Source organism: Phalacrocorax carbo, chromosome 9, assembly GCF_963921805.1.
Source record: "Phalacrocorax carbo chromosome 9, bPhaCar2.1, whole genome shotgun sequence".
NCBI lineage: Eukaryota > Metazoa > Chordata > Aves > Suliformes > Phalacrocoracidae > Phalacrocorax > Phalacrocorax carbo.
The window spans coordinates 19,498,958-19,525,890 of NC_087521.1; the positions used below are offsets into that span (position 1 = coordinate 19,498,958).

The window sequence follows — 26,933 nt, forward strand, 5'->3', positions numbered from 1 at the left end:
TGGTTTTTTTCTCTCTCCCACTGAAGGTTTATCCTACTGTGAACAACGTGAGGCAAAGTCTGGAAGGCTATCCCGGTAAGCAGATGAAGGCCCGTATATTAGTTTTTTGTAGTCATAATGTCCTGCAAAATCGCTTCAGTGGTTGATGTTGAATGAGCCTGAAGTTGTCATCTTGCTGAGAACTTGGTAGAACAGGTGGCAGTAGAATTCATTTATTACTGTTACTGAAGCTCTGATGCCAGCTTTTCTATTGTGATTGAATAGAAGAACCTTTGTGGGCATTGGTAGATAATGTTTAAGTCTGTATAGTCACGTTCATATGTCACTGTATAGGAAAAAGCAGCTCTTGCCCACTGTTCGAATTCCAGTCATACTTTCATTTTGGCAGAAAACTCAGGTTTGAATGTGCCAAGTTCTCCTTGTGTTTTCTCTGCAGTATTATCCTGCACATCAGATACAATGGAGAATAAGATGTTTCACTACTCATTAGTAGTTTTTTTTTAATATTGCCATATGTAATTGTTCTGTTCAGTCTTCCCATGTTAGTGTTTATGAAGTCAGTGTAATTGTCTAGAAAGCACAGTCGCAGCTAGCCTGAAAGAGGAAGAGGTGCTGTAGTATTCTGATGCAGTGAAGTTCCTGTTTCTCAAAAGCAAGCGCTTTTGTGGGTTACACCCATGCATGCTAAGGCAGCTCGCTGATGTCAGTGTGAGACCATTGTTGATTAGTCTTCAAAATTCAAGGCAATTGGAAGAGATTCATGAGGACTGAAAGAAAGGAATTTTTTCCTGTCTTCAGGAAGTGTGAGAAGGAGGATCTGGGGAACTAAAGGCCTGTCAGCCTCACCTTGATCCCTGGGAAGGTGATGGAATAAAGAGTCCTGGAAACCGTTTACAAACATGATGGACAAGAAGGTCATCGGGAGTAGTCAGCATGGATTTATAAAGGAGAAATTATGCTTAATTAACCTGATGTCCTTCTGTGACGAGATGACTGGTTTGCATGAGAGGAGTGCACTGGATATTGTTTATCTTAACTTTAATAAAGCTTTTGACACTGCCTCCTAAAACATCATTACAGACAACCTGATGAAGTACAGGCTGTGTGAGTGTAAAGTGAGGCAGATTGGAAACCAGCTGAACTGCCAGGCCTCAATGGTTGTGATCAATGGCATGAAGGCCAGCTGGAGGCCAGCCACTAGTGGTGATGTGTGGCCCCAGTATCAATGCTTGGCACACGTTTAATATCTTCATTAATGATGTGGATGGTGGGACAGAGTACACCCTCAGTGAGTTTGCAGATGATAGAAACTCAGGAAGAGTGGTTGATATATCAGATTGTGCTGCCATTCAAAGGAAGTGTACAAGCTGGAGAAATGGGCTAACAGGAACTTCACACAGTTCAACAGAGGTCAATGCCAAGTATGGTGCTGGGGCAAGAATAACCCCAGGCACCAGGACACACTGGGGGTTGACAGGGAAAAGCAGCTTTGCAGAAAAACACCTGGGAATGCCGGTGGTCACTAAGCCGAAGACAAGCCAGCAATGCACCCTTGTGGCAAGAAGGCCAACAGCATCCTGGGCTGCATTAGGAAGCATGTTGCCAGCAGGCTGAAGGAAGGGACCTGTCCCCTCTATTTAGCACTGATGAGACCACATCTGGAGTGCTGTGTCCAGCTGTTGGCTTTCCAGTACAAGACAGACATGGACATACTGAACCAAGTCCAGCAGAATGCCACAAAGACTAATAAGGGATTGGAGCATCTGTCCTACAAGGAGAGGCTGAGAGAGCTGGATAATTCTTCAACCTGGCAAAGAGAACTTTCCAGGGAGATATTTCAACGTGTATAAGTACCTGATAGGAGGATTCAGAGTAGAGGCAGATTCCTTGAATGGTGACCAGGGAAAAGACAAGAGGCAATGGACATAACTTGAGATACAGGAGATTCCATTGTACCCTTACAGCAAAAGTGTTTGCTGATGTTTAAGTAGAACAGGTTGCTCATAAAGGTTGTAGAGTCCCTGTTCTTGGAGATACTCAAAACCTTGCAGGACACTGTACTGAGCAACATGCTCTGTTGGACCCTGCTTTGAGCAGGGAGTTCATCTAGAGGATCTCCGGATGGTGCTTCCAGTTTCCACGATTCAGTGATTCTTTGGCATTCCAAACCGGATATCTATGCTCTGATGTAGCATGAAGTAGAGTAGCTGATGAGCTCTTCTAACAATTGGTGGAATTTGAACACAGGGCTAGCAGGAATGCTTTCAGCACTCTGTCTTTCCTCTGAATTGAGCAGTGTTTGGACATATGTAGAAACTGCAGCCAGTGAGTTTATAGGAATGTCTTGTTCTGCCAAGTAAGCTAGGGTTTTTTGAAATACATTTAGTTGTCTACAGCATCTGTTTAGCAAAATTGATACTCTTGAAAGTCAGAGATGCAATTTGCGCAATGACTCCTTACTGTCATTTCTTACATCTTGTGAAATAACTTGGTGAATTACATGACTCTGTGCAAATGAACAGCTCTGTGTGCTCCTGCAGTTAGTGCATCCCTGAGAGTAGTAAAGCTTTTGTAACAGGTCCTTATGGTGTCTTAGGACAGGTTAAATACAGTAGGTTTTGCATCATGTTTTTAATGCACAACACTAATAGTACTCAGTATGCCATGGCTGATTCTTCTTTGTTAGATTCCTTTCAAGAAATCACAACACGCTTTAGCCAAAGACCAAATCAATACAAATACCATTTCATCAGAGAAGTTTTTGCTCTTTAAAATAGTGTTTGTTTGTTTGGGGTTTTTTTGCTGAAAGCTATTTGTTGTATTTCCTCTACCTTGTGTGGGTAATGATTCCAATCTGTTGATATCAAGTGTTATCATACAAAAAATTACCCATAAATATCTGTCCTCTAAGAGGACTTAATTCTATAGCCTGTATACTCTTTCTCTTTTTTCCTAATGTAAATCTGATACATAGTGTTTAGGAACTTGCTAAATTATAAGAATGAAAGAAAAGTGAACCTATATACCGTTTTATACTACTGGAGCATTTAATAATTTTTTGAAAATAAGTCATGAGGATAGTATGAGTAACTTATTCCCCAAGACGCTTGCTGCTTTTAGAATGTTTCGCAAAAGCCCTGTGTACATGTTGTGTTTTTTTTTTTTTTTCTTTAAGCTGGTGGTTCACTTCCATACAGTATACAGACAGCACAGAAACAGCTGTGGTTGCATTCCTATTTTCAGTAAGTAGAACTCAATTCTTTGGGTTTCTTTTTTTCTTCTTAGACTGCATGTTTAAACTTTCAATGTTGTAATGTTTGAGTATTAAAAGCAAATTAAGGGGAAATGATCAGAAGCATCATGTTCTTAAACTCCTTAAAATAAAAGCCTTTAGTTCTTTATCTGCTGGTCTTATCTCCAAAGCATAGTCAAAATGTGCTATTTACCTGTAAAAATTATATGGGATACTGTTGCTAATGGAGGACACTACCAGATTTTGGCTTCTGTAAAGTTTTGTTTCAGCTTTCCTTCTCTGAACTGGAATAATGTTACTCCTCCTTTTACTTTTTATTTTTCTTTTTTTGTTAGAGTTGTATTTCACTTTTCCACTTCTGCCTTGGTGTTAACAGGATTTCAGCTGAGCCACAACAGGGTTAGGACTTTTTTTTTTTTTTGCTTTTCTCAGTCCCTTATGGTAATATCATATTTTGTTAAAGGTGCCTGGCATTTTCCATTAAGAACTTTTGTTTTCACTTGCTATTAATATTGCCAAAATCTAACATTCTAACACATTCCATGCCAGATGTCTCCCTCTGGCTGAATCTTTGAAAACTTAAGCATGTTTTCAGAACAATGGGAAAAATTGTTTTGCGCAGATCAAAAAAAAAAAAATCTGGTAACTTTTTACAAGACCACAGCTCCCCATCCCTTTCACCAGAAACTTTTAACTCTTCTAGGTGGAAGTTGCACTGTTAAGATATTTTACCCATATCTAAGTAAAAGTTTGTAAAGTTGTGTATGTATTCAGACAGCTGAGAATACAATTGCTAGTTGCAGAGAGCATCCTCCATTCTGGAGTGAACGTGGTTGCCGCTGTGAGCCTTGCTGGTCAATGTCCAAGCAGTGGAACTGAAACAGAAAGTATGTGAGGCTTTGTCTCTCCTGCGTTTGAAGTGTGCCCTCTGAGCACATTCAGCAAATCAAGAAAGCTACGAACACCTTCAAGACTTAAAGATTGTTCAGTCATGATTCAGAAAGTGAGGAGATAATAAAACTGGGGGTGCTTATGCAGCCTTAATTCAGGTTTCTGTAAGCATATACCTTATAAGAATCTTATTGGAAGAAAAACATAATGGTTTTTTGTTAGTCTCTTAGTGCACAGAACATTATCAAGTAACGAGACCATTCATTGTTTTAGTCTTGTTTAATGAGAAAACACCCACATGCTTATCTCCATTGGGCATAGTATGGTCCTGCTCTGGCAGCAAAACAGCAGTTTTGAATTCATCTGTTGGATTGGTTGCTGATGACAAGTGGCCCTGCATAACTGCTCTGTAGTGACTACCCAGATGCAGATTCTTACCCTGCAGTAATACAAGACACTAGCCCTTGAGGAGAGCCCACATGTAAGCTGTTACCATAGAGCAGGTAACATATAGCAGCTTCTTATCTGTGGTAGCCTGAGACAGACAGAAATTAGTAGGTCCTGTTTCAACAGAGTTACATATAAGATGAGCTATTTTAAAGACTTGCCTTAATGCAAAGCTTTGGGCAGCAGAAGGGTTAGAGGAATTTGTGTTTACCTCACTGGAAAATTATACAAAACCAGCAAGAACTTAGGGATCCTACCAGAGTTGAAAGAAGAGAAATAGTTTATACTTACGGTAAAGGAGAAATAATAGCTCCTTTTTACAAGTAGGGAGTGATTAATGGAGTTGGAAAATGGTGTCCTGTAGTCTCACCCAAAGAGGTAGAACTTCTTTGCTGGGCATACAGTTTTTGTCTGTGGACTGCTTTTCTCTCTCTTCTGCCAGTTGAGTGTATTTAACTAACCTGTAATGCAGCTCTGAATTGTAACTTCTCAAATGTCTAAAAGTAATTTCTCAAAAGAATAAGGTGACTAAACTTAATATTGATTTCACTTTTCTGATCATAGCAAATTATTACTAGACTGCTTTGTTAGATTAGCTACTGTGTAAATGGTGCAATTTGCTCAGCTTTCTCTCTGGTAGGGTTGCTGTTTTTTCCTTTCAGTATTCCTTATTACTCATTGATAAGGAGGGATTTGCAATGCTTAATGATTTCTGCTAATTGCTGCTTTTGAAACAGTTGATCAGCTTTAGCAGTACATAAAACATTGTATTTTAATGCTCATTTTAATTGATTGACTCTTAATACTGCATGCCTCATGTTTGTGCAGTTACCTTGATAAATTTTTATTTTCAAAGAATGGAAGAAATTTGTTCAAAAAGAGCTTGTTTGACTTGCTGTTGACAAGTCCATAATCGTGTCTGTATTAGAGCTTTATGTATTCTTTAGGCCTGTAGAGTTTCGAAGAATAATTATCTTCCTTCTCAGTTCCAAGAACTACAGTATGGTTCACCTAACATCATAAAAGATGAGAAGTATGGAGCATGTACACAGAGGACCTGCTGTTCTCTTATGGTTGAGACTAATGGTGTGAGTTTTTTTAACTATGCTAAAGCCTTGTTGCCAGGATGTTGAGATGGAAAACCCATACACTATTTGAAAAAAGAACTAAATGATGAAAGAGGTGGTGATGTAGAAAACGAGTTATTCCTGGCTCTGCTTATGGGTTGAGCATGTCTGCACAGATTAATTTTCAGGATGTTAGGATTGTCTGGCTTCTCTGTCTCAGTAGCTCCACTTATAAAGGGGCCTGTGTCTGCGCCTTTACCTCATTTGTGCCAGAAATATCAGACTTTGGTGGCAGTTGATACTTACTGTATGTCTTCCAGCTAAATGCACTGTGATTGCAGAGTAGTCTCCTTTCCAAACTCAAATTTTCACTGCAGAGTAAACCAAATATTTATGAAACATTTTAAAAATAGTTCTGACATTTTGCAAGTGGGAAAGCAACAACCTGTAAGTATTCACATTTGTAGTGCAGCGTACGTGAGTGCAAAGTATTTTCTATATTGCAAAAGATACCTTATTCATGGTAGAGAACATTTTTTCCCACTTCCTTTCCACAAAAACCCTAAATGATGTAAAACTCAGAAATAGTTATTGGAAAAATGAAGGGATAGGAGGGGCAAAAGCTGTTGCATTTTAAGAGTTGGAAAGTAGATTACCTTTTTAATTTGATGCACCTAATCATCATGTTAGAGTCTGTGTAATTAAAAAGAAAAGCTGCTGACTCCACAAAAGACTGGGAGGGAGGAAGTAGCAGCAAGTTACTAGTAAAAATGTCAGGATTAGTGGTCTAAAGTCAGAGTTAAGCTGTATTAGTGATAAGGAGTTCTAGTCCTAGGAGTGTAAAAGAATAAAAAAAACCTGAAAGGTTTTTATGTTTTAATGTTCAAATTCTGATAACACCTGCTCACATAACTCCTTTTTCTCACCCCACACTTGAGCTTTTAGTTTACATGGTACCATGACCTCTAACAGCCAAAAAGATAACTACTTCAAGCTGTGGTTTTGCTCCATAAAATTTCTCAAAGCTGGCTTCATTTAACTTACCATATTTATCTCTGAGACTGAATATGCCTGAAGTTTACTGTAGCATGAGATCAGTCCTGCGTACATCCTCTGCCAGCTGCATTCTGGTGAAAAGTTTACAGCTTAAAATGTGTTAAGCCTATTTGACTAGAAGTAGCCTGAAATTGTTATATTGACATACACTCTCATCCTTGCTGTGCAAAGCAACTGGACTTGTATTTTATCTTGGGCTTTTTGTAATCTGTTTTGGCTTTTTTTACTTCTGAAATATGCCAGGAAAGTTCCATGGTGAAGCTGAAATTTAGCTGTGTTAAGAATAGATTAAATGAGATATTGTACCCATCTGAAACCACTTCTGGTTCTTTGGGTTTATTATTCTATTACGCAGTCTGGAGATAAGCTGTCCTTTAGGCTGAAGGGAAAACATTTCTTAAATATTCTTTGCTAATAATGCTTTTACTAAAAGCATCTGAGTTTTTCAATGAGGTAATTATTTAAAACAAACAAACAAACAAACAAAAAACACAAAACAAAACAAAAAACACAAAAACAACTAAACCTGATTGAAGAACATAACCACTTTCTTTCCTCTTTTTCTCCTTACATATTTGTTCCATTATATTAAAGAAAATACAGCCAAAATATATTCTGATTTTAACTTTCTGGAATACCAGTTTCAATCACTTGTAACTGAAACTAACTGCAATTAGATTACTGTAGAATGTAAATGGAGAAGTGATAGTACTCCTGCTAAAACACTGTACTTAATTTTATCTGTCAAAGATGATAAGGAGGCAAAAAGGCAGTAGACCGAGATAGTATCTCAAAATTATTACAGTTAATAGTGGGTGGAGAAGTCTGTCCTTGAGTAAGGCAATGAGACCTAAAGAAAAGCAGTGTTCAACTCCCAATTCTACTGTTTTTCCTGTTTATCATTTCTGCAGTGTTACTGGAGTTCCCTAACTCTTTTTGTGCCTTAAACTTAAAGATAACGTTTGCCTAAACTGTCAGTTGTGAGATAAAAGCTATTAACAAGAATTGTTGAGTTATAGTATATAGACTTACAACCTGCCTGTATGTAAAGTGTAGGGAAACACAAGTTTAGTTAGCTGTTTCTGTATCATATATCTCAGTCTGTTCTTCAAAATCAGACTTCATTGTGGCTTGCATCAAAATATAAGGATGTCAGTTTGCTCTGAACATGCATAGAGTGTTTAAGCTCTTGCCCATTAGGAATATAGAACTAGTTCCCAGAAAGAGTTTTCTTTCCTTCATCAGAGGATAGGGTTGTTAAAGTAGGTATGTCTTGACCCTTGAACTGCAAAGCCTCTTGACTTAACTCATGTGAAAGTTAGTCGTGAAAGTCAACTTAGGTAAATAATTCCAGCCATTCCACTTCAATCTTCTTAGGCGTTTAAATGAACACAGTTCACTTAGAGGTTTTTCAGAGCTTATTGATTCTTTTTTATTTGCCTTTTAAAAGAGAATGCTAAATTAGGGAAACAAGACTCTGGCAACCAAAATCAGAGCCTATTATATTCCGAACTGAGGAAAGAAAAGTGTCTGGGTGGAGGAAGGTGTATTTGGAAGCTTTCTTCCTGATTTTGAGTGAGGATTAACAGCTGTGAGTGCAAAGTGCTTCTAAATACCATGGTTATGTACCTTCAGTTATGTACATATATTTACCGCTTGCTTACAGTTTAGTTCTGTAACATTGGTGCTGAATTACACCAGCAATGGCTTGTTGTTTTAAACAGGTTTTTATATATATACATGCGGATGATCTCTACTCTCTTAAGCCCTCAAATTTCTCAGTGGGTTAGGGGCACAGAAAAGGGGAAAGGAAGGGTAGTGTCAACAATGTATCAGTTGCTCCCTGCCTCTACTTCATGCATAATAAATTGTAATGAGCTTGGGGAATTTGGTGAGGTTTAACTTGGTGCCAAGCTCCTTTGCTTAAAGGCATAACCATTGATAGTATTCAAAGAATAAATATTGGCTGGAAGTTTGGACTTAGTTTCTTGAGTGCTAGCTGGAATGAAGGAATGGAAAAACCTGTTAGGAGAGCCTGATGCACTGAGGAGAATATCTGTCTGGTTTGTTTGTAAAGGAAAAAAAATCCTGCCCTCCTGGCTTCTAGTAAGATTAGGCTTCAGGATTAAAAATTCAGTTAAGGTATTTTCAGCCTTTCTGTAGGGGGAAAAGAGTATTAAGTGTTAAAAGTATAGGGTAGTATTTCTGAAAACATGGCACTGTAGTAATGGCACATATTTTTTAGACTTTAAAATAAAACTGTATATGAAAAGAATTCCTTTTTTTTTCCCCTAGCAAATGGTCAGCAGAAATCTCAGGTCGAAGTCATGCTATACCTCACATTAAGACATACATGAGACCCTCTCCTGACTTCCAGAAGATTGCATGGTTCTTAGTTACAAGGTAAACAACTAACTATATACCTCTCACTTAAAAAAAAGTCAAAACTCGCCTGGATGCGTTCCTGTGCCCCCTGCTCTAGGTGTGCCTGCTCAAGCAGGGGCGTTGGACAAGATCATCTCCAGAGGTCCCTTCCAACCCCCACCATTCTGTGATTCTGTGATATTTAAAGTCCTTGTCAATTGCAGGCCCAGGTGAGTTACTGCCATAATCCTCATACTACTATATGTAGTGATATGAATTTTTGCAATACTTAATATTTCTTCATTGCATTGCCCCTTTTGGGTCTGCAAGTGAAATGATTATGTCAGGCACTGTTGATTATCATACCGAAGTCTTGTCTGAGCTGTAACTCCAATTTTGGGGTTCAGCATCAACTGAAGTTGATGGTTTAAACTGAAGTTTAAACCTTGAGTTGAGTTTCTTTAACCTGTGCTGTACATGAATGTGCTGGTTTGTATGAAATAGATATGGGTTAATCCTAAGTTTATCCTTGTGCTGCCTTACTGTTACAAAACACGTAGATGCCTAATGTTTGGAATCTGATCTGTCAGATTGAGTTGGTCAGTAGTCTAGCTTTGTATTTCTATTGTTTGGTTTTTAAAGAAGCCAAATGAGGGAGCAAGAAATTTCTTGATGTGAGGGGAGAATGTCTTATTGTGAAGAAAAATAGATATTTTTCAGTTTTTTCAAAACTGATTTTTGTCCAACCCTATTTACTATAGCTCATGATCTTTGTATGCTTTCTTTTAGACAGTCCGTTACTTTTTAATCTTTTTTTCCTCCTTATGTTCTGGCTCTTTAAATTTCATCACTCACTGATACTGTTGCCTACAATAGTAATAGTGATTAAGGTGTTCTTTAAAAGATTTGAGTCCTTCAAATGTAATGCTGAGTCCATCTAATACAGAAATACATGGTTGCTTTTATTTTTTTCTCATGTTTCTTCAATTCCACCATTTGTTACTATGAAAAAGCATCCAGTGTGTCTGTCAGTTAAAACAGTGTTTAAGCTTCTTATTTTTTATTTTTTATAAAATATAAAATATTTTATATATTTTTATTTTTTATATCTGTGGGTTTTGACAACCGAATTGCTTTTATTTTTTTTCACTCCCAACTTGGTCTACTTCATAGGAGATACTGATGAAGGGTGAACTATAATGTGGTGCTCAACAACCCATTAAACACAAATGCATCTTCAATAAATACTTGTTTTCATAAATATATCCAAGAACAAAATGCCAGGAGCAAAAGATATTGTTTAACACTTCCAAAAATATTCTGTACTAAATGTATTATAATGTAACTAGTCATAATTGAGCTAGCCTTTAATCTTCATAAGTTATCAAATTGAAGCTGTTTACCAATACCAAGTTCCTTTCTGAAATGTGCAGAGAAGGTTCAAAAGGCTGAGTTTGTCTTGTAGATCTGTATGGCACAAGTAGGCTTGTATAATTATCCACATGTGTTCTATGAATACCCTTCTATATATTGTCTCTGCTACTCCCACTGTGCTGTAAAAATAGCAATAAGGAATAACACCCAAATCACTTTTTATGAAAAGACTGTTCTGATTGAAGTGAAGTTCTCCTCCTAGAAGTGCATTGCTGCAGCTGTGGTACTTAAGCATTTTCTGTTGTGAAGATTATGCCTCACTGAAATGCTTTGTTTCTCTTTGCAGTGCCAATCTATCTAAAGCAGCTTGGGGAGCTCTGGAGAAAAATGGTACCCAACTGATGATCCGTTCTTACGAACTTGGAGTCCTTTTCTTGCCTTCAGCATTTGTAAGTTCATAGTTTCAAGTACTGATCCTGGGATATGCTGAGAATCTGCAAATATTGATGAATGCAAATGTGACTGAATAATCTACTTATTAGGTTCTGTGTTTCCGGGTTAGAAAGCTAATAGCAAGTAGAGTTTACACAAGGTATTCTTAAAAATAGAAACACACGGTTTTCCTACCTAGCAAGTACAGATTTGGTATTGATGCAACTGTTGTCGTGTTACTGAAAGGCAATAATAGTTTAAAATTGTAACATATGCTAAATGTTGCTGCAAAGGATGATCAAATCTCTTCTTTAGTGCTTCTTAAAACTAGTCTGTGAGTGCATATTCACAATGAAGTCATGCAAGTTGTAACTTGAAAAACAATTCCTAATGTGGCACTGATTGCTGTTCTTGCTCTTTCCCTGTAACGCATTTGCAAAGACATGTGACTGTCTCTTCTCAAACTCTGCTTTGAGAACACGTTCTCAAATGCACCTTCTAAGATCTGGGATATAAATCTAGGAACATCTTCATAAAAGGCTGTTTACAAGCTGAAGGATTGTATCTTCTAAACCTAATGTGACAGCAAGTCTTGGTATGTAGAAGACAAGTTTGACCCAAACCAACTATTATTCTAGTGTGTGGAGCAGAGGACTGGCAGGCATGAAATGTTCTTGTGGTAACTAAGTCCATCTAGCTCGTAGTCTAGTCTTAGTGCAGTTGTAGCAGATGCCATGGGGATTAGCACAATAAACAGTATGTATGGGATAAATCTTCAGTATATGTTCCCTATAATTTCCAGGCTTTCCAGGATGAAAATTGTATCCAGACCATGTTGGTTAGTAGCCACAACTTGGCTTATTCTCTTAACACATGAAATTACTTATTGAACTACTCTTGCTCGTTTTTAGCCCCCTACAGAATCCTGTGGTAGTGAGTCCTGTGACTTAACTGTGCTTCATATTTAAGAAAAAAAAGCTTCCCTTTTTTATTTAGATAGTTTTTTTCTTATGTAGGTCTACTGCCTGACAGTGGGGAGATCTGAGTTTCTTGTTCCTGTTATTGATTCCTTCTTCTCTCCAGTGAACCTACTAATACCAAAGCGTTACCAACAGCACTTAGTGTATGATCAGAAACGATTCAAACTCCTTCCTGTGTGAAATTTCTTCTTTTCCAGAGAAGAAATTCCAAGTTTTTCTGAAAAAACATTTGTATGCTTAATGTCCTTAGAAATATTTTCTGATGAAGAATACATCTTTCCTAGATAATGTTCACGGATGCTCACGTAATGTTTCATCATTTCTGTTGATTAGTAATGTACTTCCAAATGAATATTTACTAATATTATGATATCGTAAAAAAGTTTACCTACCATAACTGTGTAATCGCAGTCTCCTAAGATCACAATATTAAGATTGATGGTTTCTGGCTGTAGCTAAAGAACTCCTTTATCTCACTCTTGACATTTATTAAGGAGTTTATGTAGTAGTGTGGTCTCTCATATTGTGAACCTTGGAGACAATCTCAGACATCATTCTCCAGCATGGTTTATGTGGAAGAATACTTTCAGAGAAAATGCGTTGATTAGAGACTGAAACAAGAAAAATCCTTCAACTTCCTATAGTAGAAAGCATTGGTTTTGGTATCAGTGCAGTTTGTTGTTTGGTTTTTTTTAAAGGGCAAATATCACTTGCTTAAAAAACCATTAATAATAGAATAATGAAGCGTTGGCCAAACAAATTGTGCAAAAAGATTTGACTGTTAACAGCAGCTGGCCTCAAGGGATAGAATAATGTTCTAAGAAGTTGGCTACTGTTGTCTCCAGATGCCGCCAAGCAAAGGATTTATGTATGGTACCGGTATGATTGTATATAGTGGATGAAGTTTTTTATATGAACGTAACTGATTGAGCAGTCATTTTACATAATTTGAATATTCCTGTTCTCACTCTGGCTTTTCCATTCATTGCTAGTTTTGGAAAACCTACTTCAGATGGGTAGAAAATCAGGAATAATTGAGTTAGTCTTTTTGCCAAGAGTGACTATACCTGTTTCAGATCTGAGCAATCAGCAAAATTTTCATTTAAAAAAAATAAACCACAAACAAACAAAAAACAACCTTGCAAAACCCCCTGTGAGAGCATTTGGCTTGCATTTCATCCTGAATCTTGTATTCTACACAGGATTTCTTGCATATGGAGCAGGGGCATTTTCAGAGGTCCAAAACTTGCATTAAATGATCTTGAATTTTCTTCCCAATGCCTAAAATTGTAAGTCTTAATGCCTTCAATCTCATTCTTTTAAGTTTTTCTAGCACCTCAGTTCTAGTAATTAACTCAGTTTCTTTCTAAAATCAGACTTCATTGTGATGAAGAGAATTATTTGTTCGGGAGCATTAAATTTGTTTATCAGAAATATGAAAGATTCTGAAGTGCTCAAGTCTTGGAAAATTTCAGCAATCTGAAGTTAAAACTTTACCTTCTTTGCAAGCAAGTTAGACATTTCTGCTATTAATGGCTTCTTCATCATTCTGGGTGTTTGTTTAGATCAAAATTATTGATGTTTTTTTTTTCTGCTTGGAGTCCAGTCTTAGAAGTTGGACCAAAATCCATTTAGCCATTTAAGAGATTGAGAATTATTAAAAATGGAAGTGTGTTTTTATTCTTCTCTTGCATCAAAATAACGGAAATTTAAATGCAGTGTCTAAGCTAAGTTTTACTGATGATTAAAACCACATTGGATACTTACTAAGCATCTGCTCCAGCCTTTAGTAGAAGCCTACAGGCCTGTTTACACAAGAAAATTTAGAGATAGATTCTGCTATAAATCCAATATGAGTACCCTACTAGTAATGACAACTGTAAAGGATGGCTCTGGTAAATACTCTAGGGTAAACAGTTCCTAATGAAGCTCAAGCCTTGTGGTCATCAGGGTGAGAGGCAAAAAAGGCATTGGTTGGGCCCACTCTCACAGGAGGAAAGGTTTCGCTGAAACACCGCAAAAATTTGACCTCTTCTCTCCCTTCTTTGCGAAACCTCTGTTTAGGGACCAGACATAATTCTCCTTGGTGTGGGAGGGGGGCTGCATTGCTTTGAATCTTAAAGGTTTTTCAGCAAATTTTACTGCATTCTGCATTCATAGGCATACTCTAAATTTGTTTATGAAATGAACCCCAGAAAACACTTGCTTTTTAAATGTGTAAGAGTCCTTGACTTCTGGCATCCTGGTTTTTCCTTTTGATCAGCTTTTTGGAAAAGGCAGTCAGGGTGTTCCTGTTCCGATCCCCACTACGTTCAGGAAAAGATCAAATTCACCTACAGATACATAGGTCTGTTATTTTGACATTAGTTGAAGCAGCAAGCAGTGACAAAACTTCCTCAGTGCAGAAGAGTCACAAGAGTTACTGCTGAAAATTTGATCATTGAGTAAGGGCATGAAAGATGTTTATTTTGTTTTTAATGTTTGTAGTAGCAAAAAGGAGGGGGTATTAATACATTTCATACACTGGGAGCAAGAACTGTAATCTTGTCTAGTATGCCTGCAAGGTAATATCAGATTAATTAGAGAAGTAGGATTTGGCTGCTACGAATCTACTCCACTGCTCCCTACCCTCCGATTGTTGTGACTGTCCCCTAGAAAGATTTCTGGCTTTAAGACTGTAATAGTGTTACTGTGCTCCCTTACCTAACACCTGTATAACTGTCAGCCTTAGAGCAATAATGAAGTTCTGGTTTTCATCTGGGAGTGTCCACCGTCTCTCTTAATAAGAAAAAATTGTCATGAAAAATACAGTTTCTGTGCTCCTTAGTGATTTCTTTTTAGAGCTGAAAATAAACACAGCCTATAGCCAGTGGCAAATGCAAAAGCTAGGGGCCAATATTTTCAAAACTGAACTTTCATTTGTACCCTAACCTGGTTCTAGAAGTGTAAGTAAGCTGCATTGTGGGGGTGAGTGGGATGGGGTGAAGTGGGGGGTTTGTTTGGGAACCCAATGGCTTTTCAGAGAGTCCAGAAACATATCGGGAAGAAGAGTCACTGCCAACAAGTGAATAAGTACTGCTGAACCCAAATTTAACTGTAGGCATTGAGGATTTGAATGGCTGATGTTTTTTTATTGCAGCATAAATTTATGCTTATGATGCACACATAAGGCAATCTTATATGTGAAAACCAAAAATAGCTTAATGCATACAAGATGTTTCTTTCTTGAGAATCGCCGGTTGATGTTTACAGTGCTAGAGTTTTGTACAAATTAGCAAAATTGTCCAAGAACTGGAGCTAATACGCAGCCACGTAAGTGTCATGTTATGATTACTGTGCTAGTGGTGTACCCATTAGTTTAAGGCTTCCTCAGGCATATCTGTAAAAGCTGCTGTCATTAAAGTGACATGCCTTTCATTAGTTAAGTGCATTTGTAATGTTTTAGTAGATACCAATGCTTTTGGCAAAGTTTTCCCTTTATGCAGCTCGAAGAGTCAGCATCTCAAGAAGATGGTTCCAGGTATCTTTAAATGAGATTTAATTTAGCATCCATAACTTAGATAACTTCCTCTAAGGCTGTGTTTCAGTCTAATGATATTCTGCAGTAGATTTTTCTAGTGATAGGATCTGACCCTTGGGATCTCAATCTGTCAAAAATGATTCATTTCAAAGGTGTAATTCAACTTCAAAGATAAGAATTTTATCTATTGGGCCATCCTTTGTCATCAAAGTCTATGGAAATTTTGTAACTGTATTAAGTGAAAAAGGAACCTTCAGCAGGAATTGAAGTGGTTAGTTACTCATTAGACAAAATTAATCCAATTTCTTTACATACAGTGGATCAAAACAACAAAAGTTACTCATACAAACCTGGCCAAGACCTTGATCTCACCGAGCAGTTTTAGGGCGAGTTCAGATTTGCAGAAAGGGTGCTGACAATCTTGGGATTGTGGCAGTCATTTTGGCTGTTCAGGGCCTCTCTTCCTTAAACCTACAACTGCTGCAGGCTTAGGCCTTCAGCCTAGAAAGAATATATAGTGAAGCTTTGCTGCAGCTAAAGATCACATTCTGGTTTGGTGACAAGTAGGTTGCTGTACCTGGCTGACTCAGCAGATCAGTCTATTAGAGAATTAACCACCTCATAAGGTAGGTTGAAATCTGGTTTATCTCAAACATGTCAAAGCAATAGATTGGCTTAACATGTGGAACTACATCACCAGTTGGCCCTACCATGATTGTAGCCTGTCCATGGATGTCTCCACTCCCTTAGTTGTGCTGGCACTGGTGCTCAGTTGATTCCTTGTGCCTTAAACCAGCCCAGGCTGACCAAAACCAAATTGCACAAGTTTTCGAGGTGTCGTTCCATGAACCAGCTCAACATGATCAGGTGAGTGCTAATGCAAGGAAGAAATAGGAAGGGCAAGTTCAAGGGGGCAGAGAGCAGGGAGGTGAGTGTAGGATCACACTGAGATAGCATTCTTCTGGGCCTGGTTTTGGAACCAGAGCCTATGGAGAAGGCTGATCAGTGAAGTTTGGGATTAAAATAGGCATAAATGGCTAGGACCTGGCTGTGGAAAATCCATTGTGCACTATGAATGGTAGAGCCAAGGCCCCAGATCTTTCCCTTTTTGTCACACTGGGTACTCTAAAGTAGCCACTGTTGGGGGAGTAGAAGGCTTTACTTTGTTATAGCGAAGGCACATCTCAAAACTTTGTGGCCAAAAGCAGATGCTTATGGAAAAGTATAATAGGCAGGCATATATGTACTAGTTTGTCCCTGAAGATTTCCTGACTTAGAAGCTATAGTCTCTTCTGTGAACATCTCTTGTTTTCTCTTAAATGCCTATAAGCTTCTAGCATTCACAGTCTGCTCTCAGTACCACAACTTAACAATGTCACATGAAGCACAATGTTCTGAAAATTAATTTCATTTTATTATTTTCCCTTCTTGCATTGAAAGATGCAATAACCATGTGATCCCTATTCACCTTTTCTGTACCACTCTTTCTATAGACCTTTATCTCTTTCTAGTCTGAAGAGTCCTTAGCCTGCTCAGTTGCTCCAAGAGTGTGGAGATTGTTTCACTATTCTTAGTGCTTTTCTGTATTTTTTTTTCTTCTGTATCATTTGGGTTGGGAGGGTACTGAGTAGAGGGAGAAAGGTGCACATGAGATGCAGGTATAAATATAGAGAAACAGATCCAGTTATAAATCTGTGACATAGTGATGATCTCAAAGTTTTTGTCACTCACTGAGTCTGTCTGGCCTGCTGTATTTTTTTAAGAAGTGATATGTAGTAGGATAGCCTCTGATTGTTTTTCATTCAGAATTGACAGAAATGTGTACATGAGACACATAATTCTAATATATCACACTTCATGATAAAGTTTAGTTTGATTTTGTTGAATAGCGTAATTAAAATGTATGCAATGTACAGACACTTTGTGTAAGTACAGTGCTTTCTCTACAGCCCTCACAATTTGTATTTGTCTTAGGTAAATTATAGAAAGCGTGCAAATATGCGCTCCTGTACAGGTGGCTGTACTAAAATCTGCCAGTGTGCATGAGATAGTCTTATGTTTGAGGTTCAAACCTCTCAGAGCACAACCTAATTGAAGCTCACCTAAAACACGCAAGAATATGTAAAATTTAATACATATTTTAGAAGATAATACTTAGATCTTTTCATCCCAGTTCTGTAAATATTGATACTTAGAGGTGAAGACTGGCAACCAGAAAAAAAGAAGTTGCCTGTCAGTAGTCATATGATATGGTGTATATGAGAGCAAAGTGGGGAGAGGGACTGCAGCTCTCTTCCCTTTCTTCACTGGAAAGTACCTGCAGAGACACCTGATAACAGGGAGGTAGTCAGAGGAACAAATATTAATACTTGCCGTATGTACCTGCGCTCATCTGATACTCAAGTTGCAATGCTTAGCTTGTGAATCTATCTTATGTATATGCCCTGCAGTTAACTCTGCATAAAAAGTGCTTCTTTGATAACTTAGTCTGGTTGTCAAGACTTTTGTTAGTTCAGTGTGGTTTTAACATACTATGTGGCAGTGTAGTCTTAGGTGAAGATAATGGAGAACTAGGAATAATAGACTAACATTTTTAGAAACTGAATTTCTAAAAGTTTGCAATTAAAAATATACAGAATACGAACTAGATTAAGCGCTTTGAAACACAACTGAGCATTCCTAGGCCTCCGATGTAATGCTGTCAATTTCTGATAGTTCTGTTTCTTCAGGTTCTTTCATGCAGTTTGGTCACAAAGTTAATGACACTTATTCTGTTAGAAGAATCGTTTGGGTTGGAGAAGATCAAATCCAGCTGTTAAAACATTCCTGGCAGTGGTGGGATTCGAACCCACGCCCCCGAAGAGACTGGAGCCTTAATCCAGCGCCTTAGACCGCTCGGCCACACTACCCTTGTGGACTTGCACAGCATGTACTTAATATTCCTAATCTTAAAAACTCCACGAGCTCTGTGGTTTGTGCCTCCTATTTTCTGCTGAATACAAATTTGGAAGTGGATTTTTCCTCACTTGCCATCTGTTGACTGCCAGCTTTTTGTCTGGTTTTTAAAATGCTTCCAGAACTTATGCTTTGAGGCTTGGTCTTGGCCTGGTGTGTTACTGCAGACTCTCAGAAACATGTTGAATGGTTGTTCTCAACATAGCAGCAGCTGTCATCATTTACAATTCTAGTGTTTAGGGAAAAATCAGCTGATGCTGACATTAGATCACAAGCTTCTCCTGATTAAAAAATAATGTTCATAAAAAAAGATTGTGTCCTGTGTTTGAACTGCATTTCCCTTTCTATCTCCATTTCTATTTCTCACCTCCTCCATCTTTGTTCTCAGTCATGTTCAGCTTGCTTTTTCAGCTGCTGGGGATTCCTTTTCAGAGGCTGAAATAAATTACATCTTTAACATGTAAAACATGGTGAGAGAACCTCATCACCTGACTGTGGAGTTCTGGGAAGCATGTTGCAGTAATTATTTTGTTTGAAAAATCCTGGAAGTGTCTAATGGAAAGCTTTCTAAATAATTAGTTTCTCCCCACAGCTGCTGCGTCTGTTAAGATTGTAAGATAAACTGAGCTTGACCTGCAAAATGGTATAAAAGATTGTGGAATACTTAAATCTTCTAAAAAGTCTGTTGAAGAGTGTGGTACTAGCCAGTCAGCTTTTGGAAATATAAACTCAGAGAAATATAGTAGTTGCTATTAAACTGAGAACTTACCCATGATTGCCTACCTAGTGCTATCAGATGCTACAATTATATCTAGATAATCAGTCACAGAAAACTTAACTAGTATTTCAGATTCTGAAATGCTGTATTTGATGGTGAATACTCACTGGTAATAAGTAAAATATTCTTTTATAGTTGCCTGTGGGGATGGGTGTATGAGATGAATTTGGATTAGAGAGCAGCTAGCCATTATGTATATGTGTGTGTGTGTGGTCATCAGAACTGAACTGCTCAAATTTTTGCTGAGTTCAAACAACTAAACCAAGCACCTTCAGTCATAGCTCAACTTAGACCAGAACCAAAGTAAAGTAGGTTGAGCTCCAACTGTAACATTAACTTCCAAAGTAATGCAGTACCACTTTCTTCTTTGACTTCTGTAGTTTCAGATGAAGTCTCCTGTCCTGTATGAAGTAAAGTGGGGGTGGGGAAATAAATACAATGTAGGTAAATCAAGATTTTAGATGTGGCCTTTAGGATGTTAAACCTTGTTTTTAGCGTTCACAGAACTGCTACAAGAGTTTCAAACTCCAGTGGTAATGATGCTTAGGCACACTTTCCAAGCCAAGGAACTCTGGGTTTAGATACCTGAACTTGTCACTGTGGGCTTCTTACAAAAAATGTTCCGATACAGTTGAGTAAGTCTCTGTTTTGAGTAAACTTGCTTCAATGCTGAGGGAGGATTTCATTATGTATTCTCTTGGCCAGAAGAACATGGTCACTGTAAAGTTTGTGCACATCCTTAATTCTTTACTGCCCAAATTAGTGAGTTTTTAAATAGCTTTGCCAAAGAGCAGGCTTTTTTCTGTTTACTGACATGGGAAAAGACAGTCCCATAATCATCCAGTGGAATAGTCAGCTGTCTCCTGTAGGGATTACTTCAGTAGTATCAAAATACTGTAGTGATATCAGTGTTAATTCCCACTCAAGTAGTCATAGCAATTTTTACCTCTATCTTGTGTGATTTCTTTTTTTTTTTTTTTAAATAGTCTGCACTCTGCCCTGTGTTTGGTGCAAAAAAAGGCTGGAAAGTAGCATTTTAAAAGCTCTTCTACTTCCTTTTTCCATTCTTTCTTCCAATGCCTACTTTTACAATGTATGATCCTAAGGCACTAATAGAACCTGCAACAGCATCTGAAGTTTCATAAGTACAAAAGAAAAAAAAAAGCTTTTCCAACTGAGAAATGCCTTTTAACACTTCAAAATGTATTGCTGTGAGCAGCAGTCAAAGAACAAAATATAGCAGCAGAGGGAAAAATTCTGAAAGAATAGAATATGGCGGAGAAAAATTTACAAGGCAGGCAGAATTTTTTTAAGCAAGATCCTGCTGGTTTGTTTTTTGGAAACAGCAATGAGAGCTGTCAACATCCAGGAAATGCTCAAAACAGACAAAATGTGTGACTTATTTCAATTTCTGTGTGATCTTCTGTGCGAAGATAGACACGAGAGTTATTTTTAAAAGCATGTGAATCTCCTCAGAGAGCCTTGTTAAAGAATGTATTCTGTAACCTAGACTCTTACTCCAGGATGTTTTCAGGAACACAAAGTATCTTTTCTTAAGTTATAATTTCCTGAATGGAAGATCTCTACAGGTTAAATTCTGAGAGACAAAACAATTTGGGGATCAACTGATGGAGTCCAGTGGGATTGGAGGACAGCATCAGAGAAGAAAAAAGACGCTTAGAGGAAAATAGAATTGTTGGCTACTGAGGAAGGACAAGGGAGAAGAAAGCAAAGGTGTAGAACAAGAGGAGAAAGTAAAATGCCTGAAAAGAAACACACCGCACTAATAACAGGGCACAGACGTTAGAAGAAATGAAGCAGAAACAAAAACGTTACTGGGTTGAAAAAAACATGGGTAACAGGAAAGAAAATGAGAATAAAAATGCCCTACAAGTGGTGATTTTTTCTTTCATGTTGTGTGAAAAGCACCCACTGCTCTGAGCTTCAGAGTGCAATACATGTAGAGGCCTAAGTAGGTGTTGTTCTACACTATGTGCTTTGATAGCAACCGTTATACAAATTTCAAACTCAGATGGTGCCAGGCAATAGCTGTGTAACTTTGGTGCTCTTGATCAGGTGTGCATGTGAAAGTTCATTGTGGAATAAGAACCAGCTCATGGTAGAGCAGCAGAGGAGCCTTCTCTGTTATTCCACATTTCTCTCATAGCTGCGTGTAGACAACAAGAGAAAAGCTCATAGGCACTCAGGGCAATCAAACCTCATAGAGGCCATTTTAGTTTACAATTTAAATGTCACCTTCTGAGTAGTATCTAGGACTGCACGCCACCCAGACCCTCTGCCAGCTGAAACCTGATTACTATAAGTTACAAAGAAAGCTCTTAACCACCACTTGCACAGTTCCTGTTCTTTGTGAGCTATAGCATCCCTGGCCTATTTTGTGTTCTTTCCACTACAGACATAAGTATGGTTATTTACATTTTTACATGACATTTCTAACATTCCCTGAGTCATTCAGGTTCATCGGAAGTAAAGCTGTACAACTTGGTTGTTACCTTTTTTTCTAAGTACTTTTGAATTTTGTATTTTTCTAATCAGTCAGTTGCAAACCCTTAGATATTTATGAGCTTTTAAAAATAATCTTACATCTTTGCATTGGTTTGTTTAGAACATATTGCTTGCTACTTAAAGGCTAAGCTCTACAAAAATCTGTAGCTTGGTTTTAATGAAGTTTTATCAAAATTCCACAGAGTTTAATGGTATAAGAAAGGGAAGTTTAAAATGGATTTTCATTCACACAGTCCTTTAATGTGGACCTTGTTTGTTTGCTTCCCCTGTTCTTTCATTTAAAAGGCGATGGCTTCTACCTAGTCCTTGAAATAATACAGTGTTTCTGACATCATAACTAGTAGTTACCTGTTACTTTGGGTCATGGGACAAAAGAAGCATCTATATGCTAAAGGAGTTTCTTGAATTGACTTGATAGAAGTGCTGTAATACAGCTTGACACTGTCTTTGGCAGCTCTTCCTATTGTCTGTTACTATACTTCTTGAATATGAAAGAAAAAGGCGTAAGGCTGCTTTGTATCCCATGCTTTGTGTGGTCATAGGAATGTTGCTTCCTCCAGCTTACTATGCTAAGAACTGGTGAAGTAAAACTTCAGTGAAGAACTTACAGTATTGTAAAAGTACCGTAGATAGATGGGACTGTCAGTTCAGCCAGCATGTATGTTGAATCAAATGGGATTATTCAGTGGTAATTAAGAAGCTTGCTTGTACTATCACAAAACAGTAATCCAGTAAAACTTGGAATGATGCATCCTACAGCTTGGATAAACTTAAGTTAATATTCAGATGTGAGCCAGCAATGTGTGCTCGCAGCCCAGAAGACCAACCATATCCTGGGCTTCATTAAAAGAAGCGTGGCCAGCATGTTGAGGGAGGTGATTCTCTGCTCCAGTCTGGTGAGACCCAACCTGGAGTTCTGCATCCAGCTCTGGAGTCCTCAGTACAGGAAAGGCATGGACCTGTTGGAGCGGGTCTGGAGGACAGCCAGAAAAACGATCAGAGGGATGAAATACTTCTCCTGTGGAGAAAGGCTGAGACAGTTGGGGTTGTTCAGCCTGGAGAAGGCTCTGGGGAGACCTTATTGTGGCCTTTCAATGTTTAAAGGGAGCTTACAAGATAGACAAACTTCGTAGCAGGTCCTGTTGCGATAGGACATGGGGTAACGATTATAAACTAGGAGAGGGTAGATTCAGACTAGATATAAGGAAGAAAGTTTTTTATGATGAGGGTGGTGGGTCACTGGCACAGGTTGCCCGGAGAGGTGGTAGATGCCCCATTTCTGGCAGCATTCAAGGTCAGGTTGGACGGGGCTCTGAGCAACCTGATCTAGCTGAAGCTGTCCCTGCTTGTTGCAGGGTGGGTTTGGACTGGATGACCTTTAAAGGTCCCTTCCAACCCAAACTATTCTATGATTTTAGAAAGAAAAATAGGTGTTCGGTAATATCTTAGAAATAAAAAATAAAAACTTGATAGCCTCTAAACTTTTAGTCTATTCTAATCAAATTGTACTTGATTGACAATAGGCTGTTGGAAACCTCAGTATTCGAGATTTGCTTTTGTATAGCTCATTAAAGAAGATGAATGGGATCCAATTTCTCTGGAGAAGTGGCCAAGAATATCATCTGCCAAAGTTACTTGAATAATTTTAAACCTATCTGCCCTTGTATTGTATTGCATTATAGCTTTTTTTTTTTATTAGTCCTTAACCTTGTTTTAAATCCTCTGTCATTCTGAGTGTAGTCTTTGAAACTTTTATGAAAGCAGTTACAAATCTTCATTAAATTTTTTCAGCATACATGGATGGTGTTACCCAAGATATCTGAAAAGCATAGGTTTGGAGACTTGTTTCTGTATCACAAGTTAAATTTTAATTCAGTTCATGAAACACATTGAACTTCTAACTAATATGGTCAGGATTGAACTAAACAGCAAAGAGAAATTTTTAAAGCTTTTCCCTTTAGTTAAATATTAAACACCAAAGGTGTTAATATTTTGTTTAATTATTAAAATTTTATTCCAATGTATATAAGCATTTATGCAAACATCTTGTTGTATTTAGGTATGCTGCCCATATGGTACTAGCAAAGACCTGAGGCAGTTTGGAGAGAATTGCTCATTAAAGTAAAGCCACAAGCATGTTTACTTAGTGAACACGGAAATAGATTGGTATATCTGTAAGGGACTGAGAAGGTAGAGTATATCCAATGTGGACCCACCTGTGGGCTAAGCCAATGAACGTAAAAGAAAGAGCCTAAAATAATAGTAATAAGAGAAGCTGAGTTCTTAACATGGGAAGGTGCTTGAGGAAGTATTTAATCTCAGTAGTGGAGGCAAATACCTTTTTAATTAAGATAGCTCTTATTGAGAGATAATTTATTATGGATTAGGTTTGTCTTTTTCCCCCAAAACTAATAAATCTTGCTTCTGTATGTTTCACTTCCTTCACAGGGATTGGAGAAAGGTTACTTTCATGTGAGAGGGAAAATGCTTTCAGAAAGTAATGATTCAGCAACATATTTTCCTGTACCTTATGACCTGCCACCAGAACAGTATGGAAGCAAAGGTAAGGTGTGACTTCAGAAGAAAAGTAGGTGTATTATATATGGAGCAAACTAATGTAACTCTGACTTATTTGAACACTGCTGTGTTCCAAAGCTATATTTTAACATTTTTGTGGCATGACTGTATTTGAGATTATATCAGTCCCATATTCTGCTTGTGCCTTCAAAGAAAACAATTATAGAGTCTTTTGGTTCTAATTTTCAATTTATTATTGTTTAAGTTTTGGATCAGCAACCTAAATATTATTTTTTCATTTCTCTCTGGGATTCTTGTATGCATTAGGAAAATAGATATTCTTTACGGAATCAAAATGTTTTTCTTCAGAACTTATGGGGAAAGGAGTGTTGAAAGAGGAATGTTTGGAAGAGAGCAGGTATGAGGGAAAAACAATCCTCTGGAAGTGGGGTGTAAAAGAATTGCTGCAAATCAGAAAAAGGAAGAGTTGCTTTTGGTCCATTCTATATTTCACAGTTTCAGACTTCATTTTCTTGAAGGTCTGTGTTGGTATCCTCCTTGGAAGGGTGGAGGGGATATATTTCATAACACTTCAAGAGATTTACAGAATCTCAACCTTCTCAGCTTCTGAGACTCTCTCTAAAACATGCAAATCAGGAAAGTGATAAGTAAGAGTGCTGCTATGGGGTGATGTTAGCTCAAAAGCCTAAAAATACATTGAGGACAATGATGTTGATGTGCTACCTGCAGTATTTAGGAAGAGTAAATTTTTATCTTTGTGTTCTTAAAACTAATGTGAAAAGATTGTAACTTCTTTTTTTGAGAAGCCACGATCTAAAAAAGACATCTACAGCAGAGCTTGAAATAATACTGAGTAACAAGGAGTTCAGGAAAGGTAATATTTATAGTAACTCAAGTCTTTCTGCTTATTTTTTAACTAACAAATGATGTGGGGAGAAAGAATGCTTAAAAGCTAAGAAGTAAATAGACTTATAGAGTCTTATATGGTAAATAAAAGTAAAGACACATCATTTCAGGCTCAATAAGGTCCTCCAGCAGGATCAGATCTTGCGAGCATGATGCTTCTTGTAGGTGAAGTAAGAATGCTTTGGCAGCATCCTCTTGATCAGGTGACCTGTAGTAAACACCAACTGTGAGGTTTCCTTTGTTGGCTTGACCTATTGAATTTTCACCCATAAGCTCTCAACCTGTTCATTGCTGTTTTTCAAACACAGTGTTTTACACAGAGGGCACGCACACACACACACACCCCCCAGCCTTCTTCCTTGCCTGTCCCTTCTGAACAGTTCATAGCCATCACTTGTAGTGTTCCAGTCATGTGATTCATCCCACAAAGTTTCAGTGATATCCATTAGATCACAGCTTTCTAGCTGCACAGTGGCTTCCAACTCCTGTTTGTTATCCATGCTGTGTGCACTGGTATGGAGGCACTTCAGCTGGGCTGTTGACTATGTCACCTTCTTAGAGGAACAAGCCCTAATTCCTTTGCAGCATTTCACAGGTGCTCCCTGTTAGTTCCTAATGCATGAGCTGCCCCCAGCTCGTCTGTGATGCTCAAAACTCCAACCCCTTCATGACTGACTCTAGATTAAAGCCCTTTGTGTAAGTCTGGCCAGCTTGTTCGCAAAGAGGTTTTTGCCCCACTTGGTCAGGTGAATCCCATCAGCTCCCAACAAACCGGGCTTCTCACCGGTAGATCTGTGATCATAGAAGGCAAAACTTTGAGTATGGCACCAGCTACACAGCCAGGCATTCATCTGTTCAGTATGATGCATGTTACTTTTGTAACTTGCAGCGATGATTTTTCTGCTTTATGAGCTTACTACTTACCTAAAAGAATTCTTAAGTGGTATTTCACTTCTCCCAGAGAAAAAATACTGGCTCAATGTAGAAACATGATAATACATTCTATTATACTGTTTTATTTAGTGTAAAACATGCTGTCCATTTAAGTACTGTTAATGTTGTTTTGGGGAGCAGTGGTGGGGTTGTGCCTGGGTACTAGCAAACTAAAGGGGAAGAATATACTACAACTAACTGTTGTGCTCTGGGGCACATATGCTCTGTCTGCTTGGTAACTAGTGCTCAAACTGATGTTTTTTGGAAGGTTTTTCTCAAAGGTCTTACTTAAATTTTTGGAAATTTCAAAACAAAGATTAAAAATTAGAATACGTGTGTATTCTGAAGTCTTTCTTATGCAAAAATGTAGCTGTATAGTGAATATTCTTCTTGGTTTAATCCCTGCATTTCACCTACTGTGTCAGTGAGTTTTATGCATATTTCAACTAAATGTAAAGATTTTTTTCCAAATAACTTTTTTTCACTTTCTGCATGGAAAGCTTATTTCTGTACACAACCCATTTGTCTGTAGTTCAGCTTTTGGGCCTCAGCTTTCTCCCGTGATGTGAACAGATGTCAGAATTCAAGTTGTCTAGGTTTTGGCAATGGAAGCAAAGTCAGCTGCCTGTGCCTTTTCACATCTCTCTCCTAAATACTCTGTTTCAGTTCCTCAGTCTCCTGGTGGAAAAGATGTTTAAAGAATTCCCATGGTATGGGATGGACTCATAAAATAATCTGTCCTTAACAATACAGTTATCAACTCCCAAAGTCTCTGAGAGTGATATGATTAGATCTATTTTAATGAAGTCTTGAGAAGCAGAAATGCAAGTAATTATCCTTTCCCTACAGAAACCATATTGACTGATCCCTGTAATTGAAGGAGAAAAAGGCTCTGGGGGATTTTCTGTGAACT

The 26,933-nt window shown here is 38.0% G+C and overlaps 1 protein-coding gene and 1 non-coding gene across 2 annotated transcripts in view; one reads left to right on the plus strand and one right to left on the minus strand.

The window, feature by feature from the left end:
• TDP1 (tyrosyl-DNA phosphodiesterase 1) overlaps nucleotides 1-26,933 on the plus strand; it is a 53,900-nt gene that overhangs the window by 17,481 nt on the left and 9,486 nt on the right. Inside the window, exons 11-15 of the mRNA XM_064460551.1 lie at nucleotides 27-75; nucleotides 3,176-3,242; nucleotides 9,010-9,117; nucleotides 10,799-10,901; nucleotides 24,092-24,206. Of these exons, the coding sequence (XP_064316621.1) occupies nucleotides 27-75; nucleotides 3,176-3,242; nucleotides 9,010-9,117; nucleotides 10,799-10,901; nucleotides 24,092-24,206 (442 nt within the window). The remainder of the gene's footprint in view (nucleotides 1-26; nucleotides 76-3,175; nucleotides 3,243-9,009; nucleotides 9,118-10,798; nucleotides 10,902-24,091; nucleotides 24,207-26,933) is intronic.
• TRNAL-AAG (transfer RNA leucine (anticodon AAG)) lies at nucleotides 18,212-18,293 on the minus strand. Its single transcript has one exon. It is a non-coding gene; the product is annotated as a tRNA-Leu (tRNA).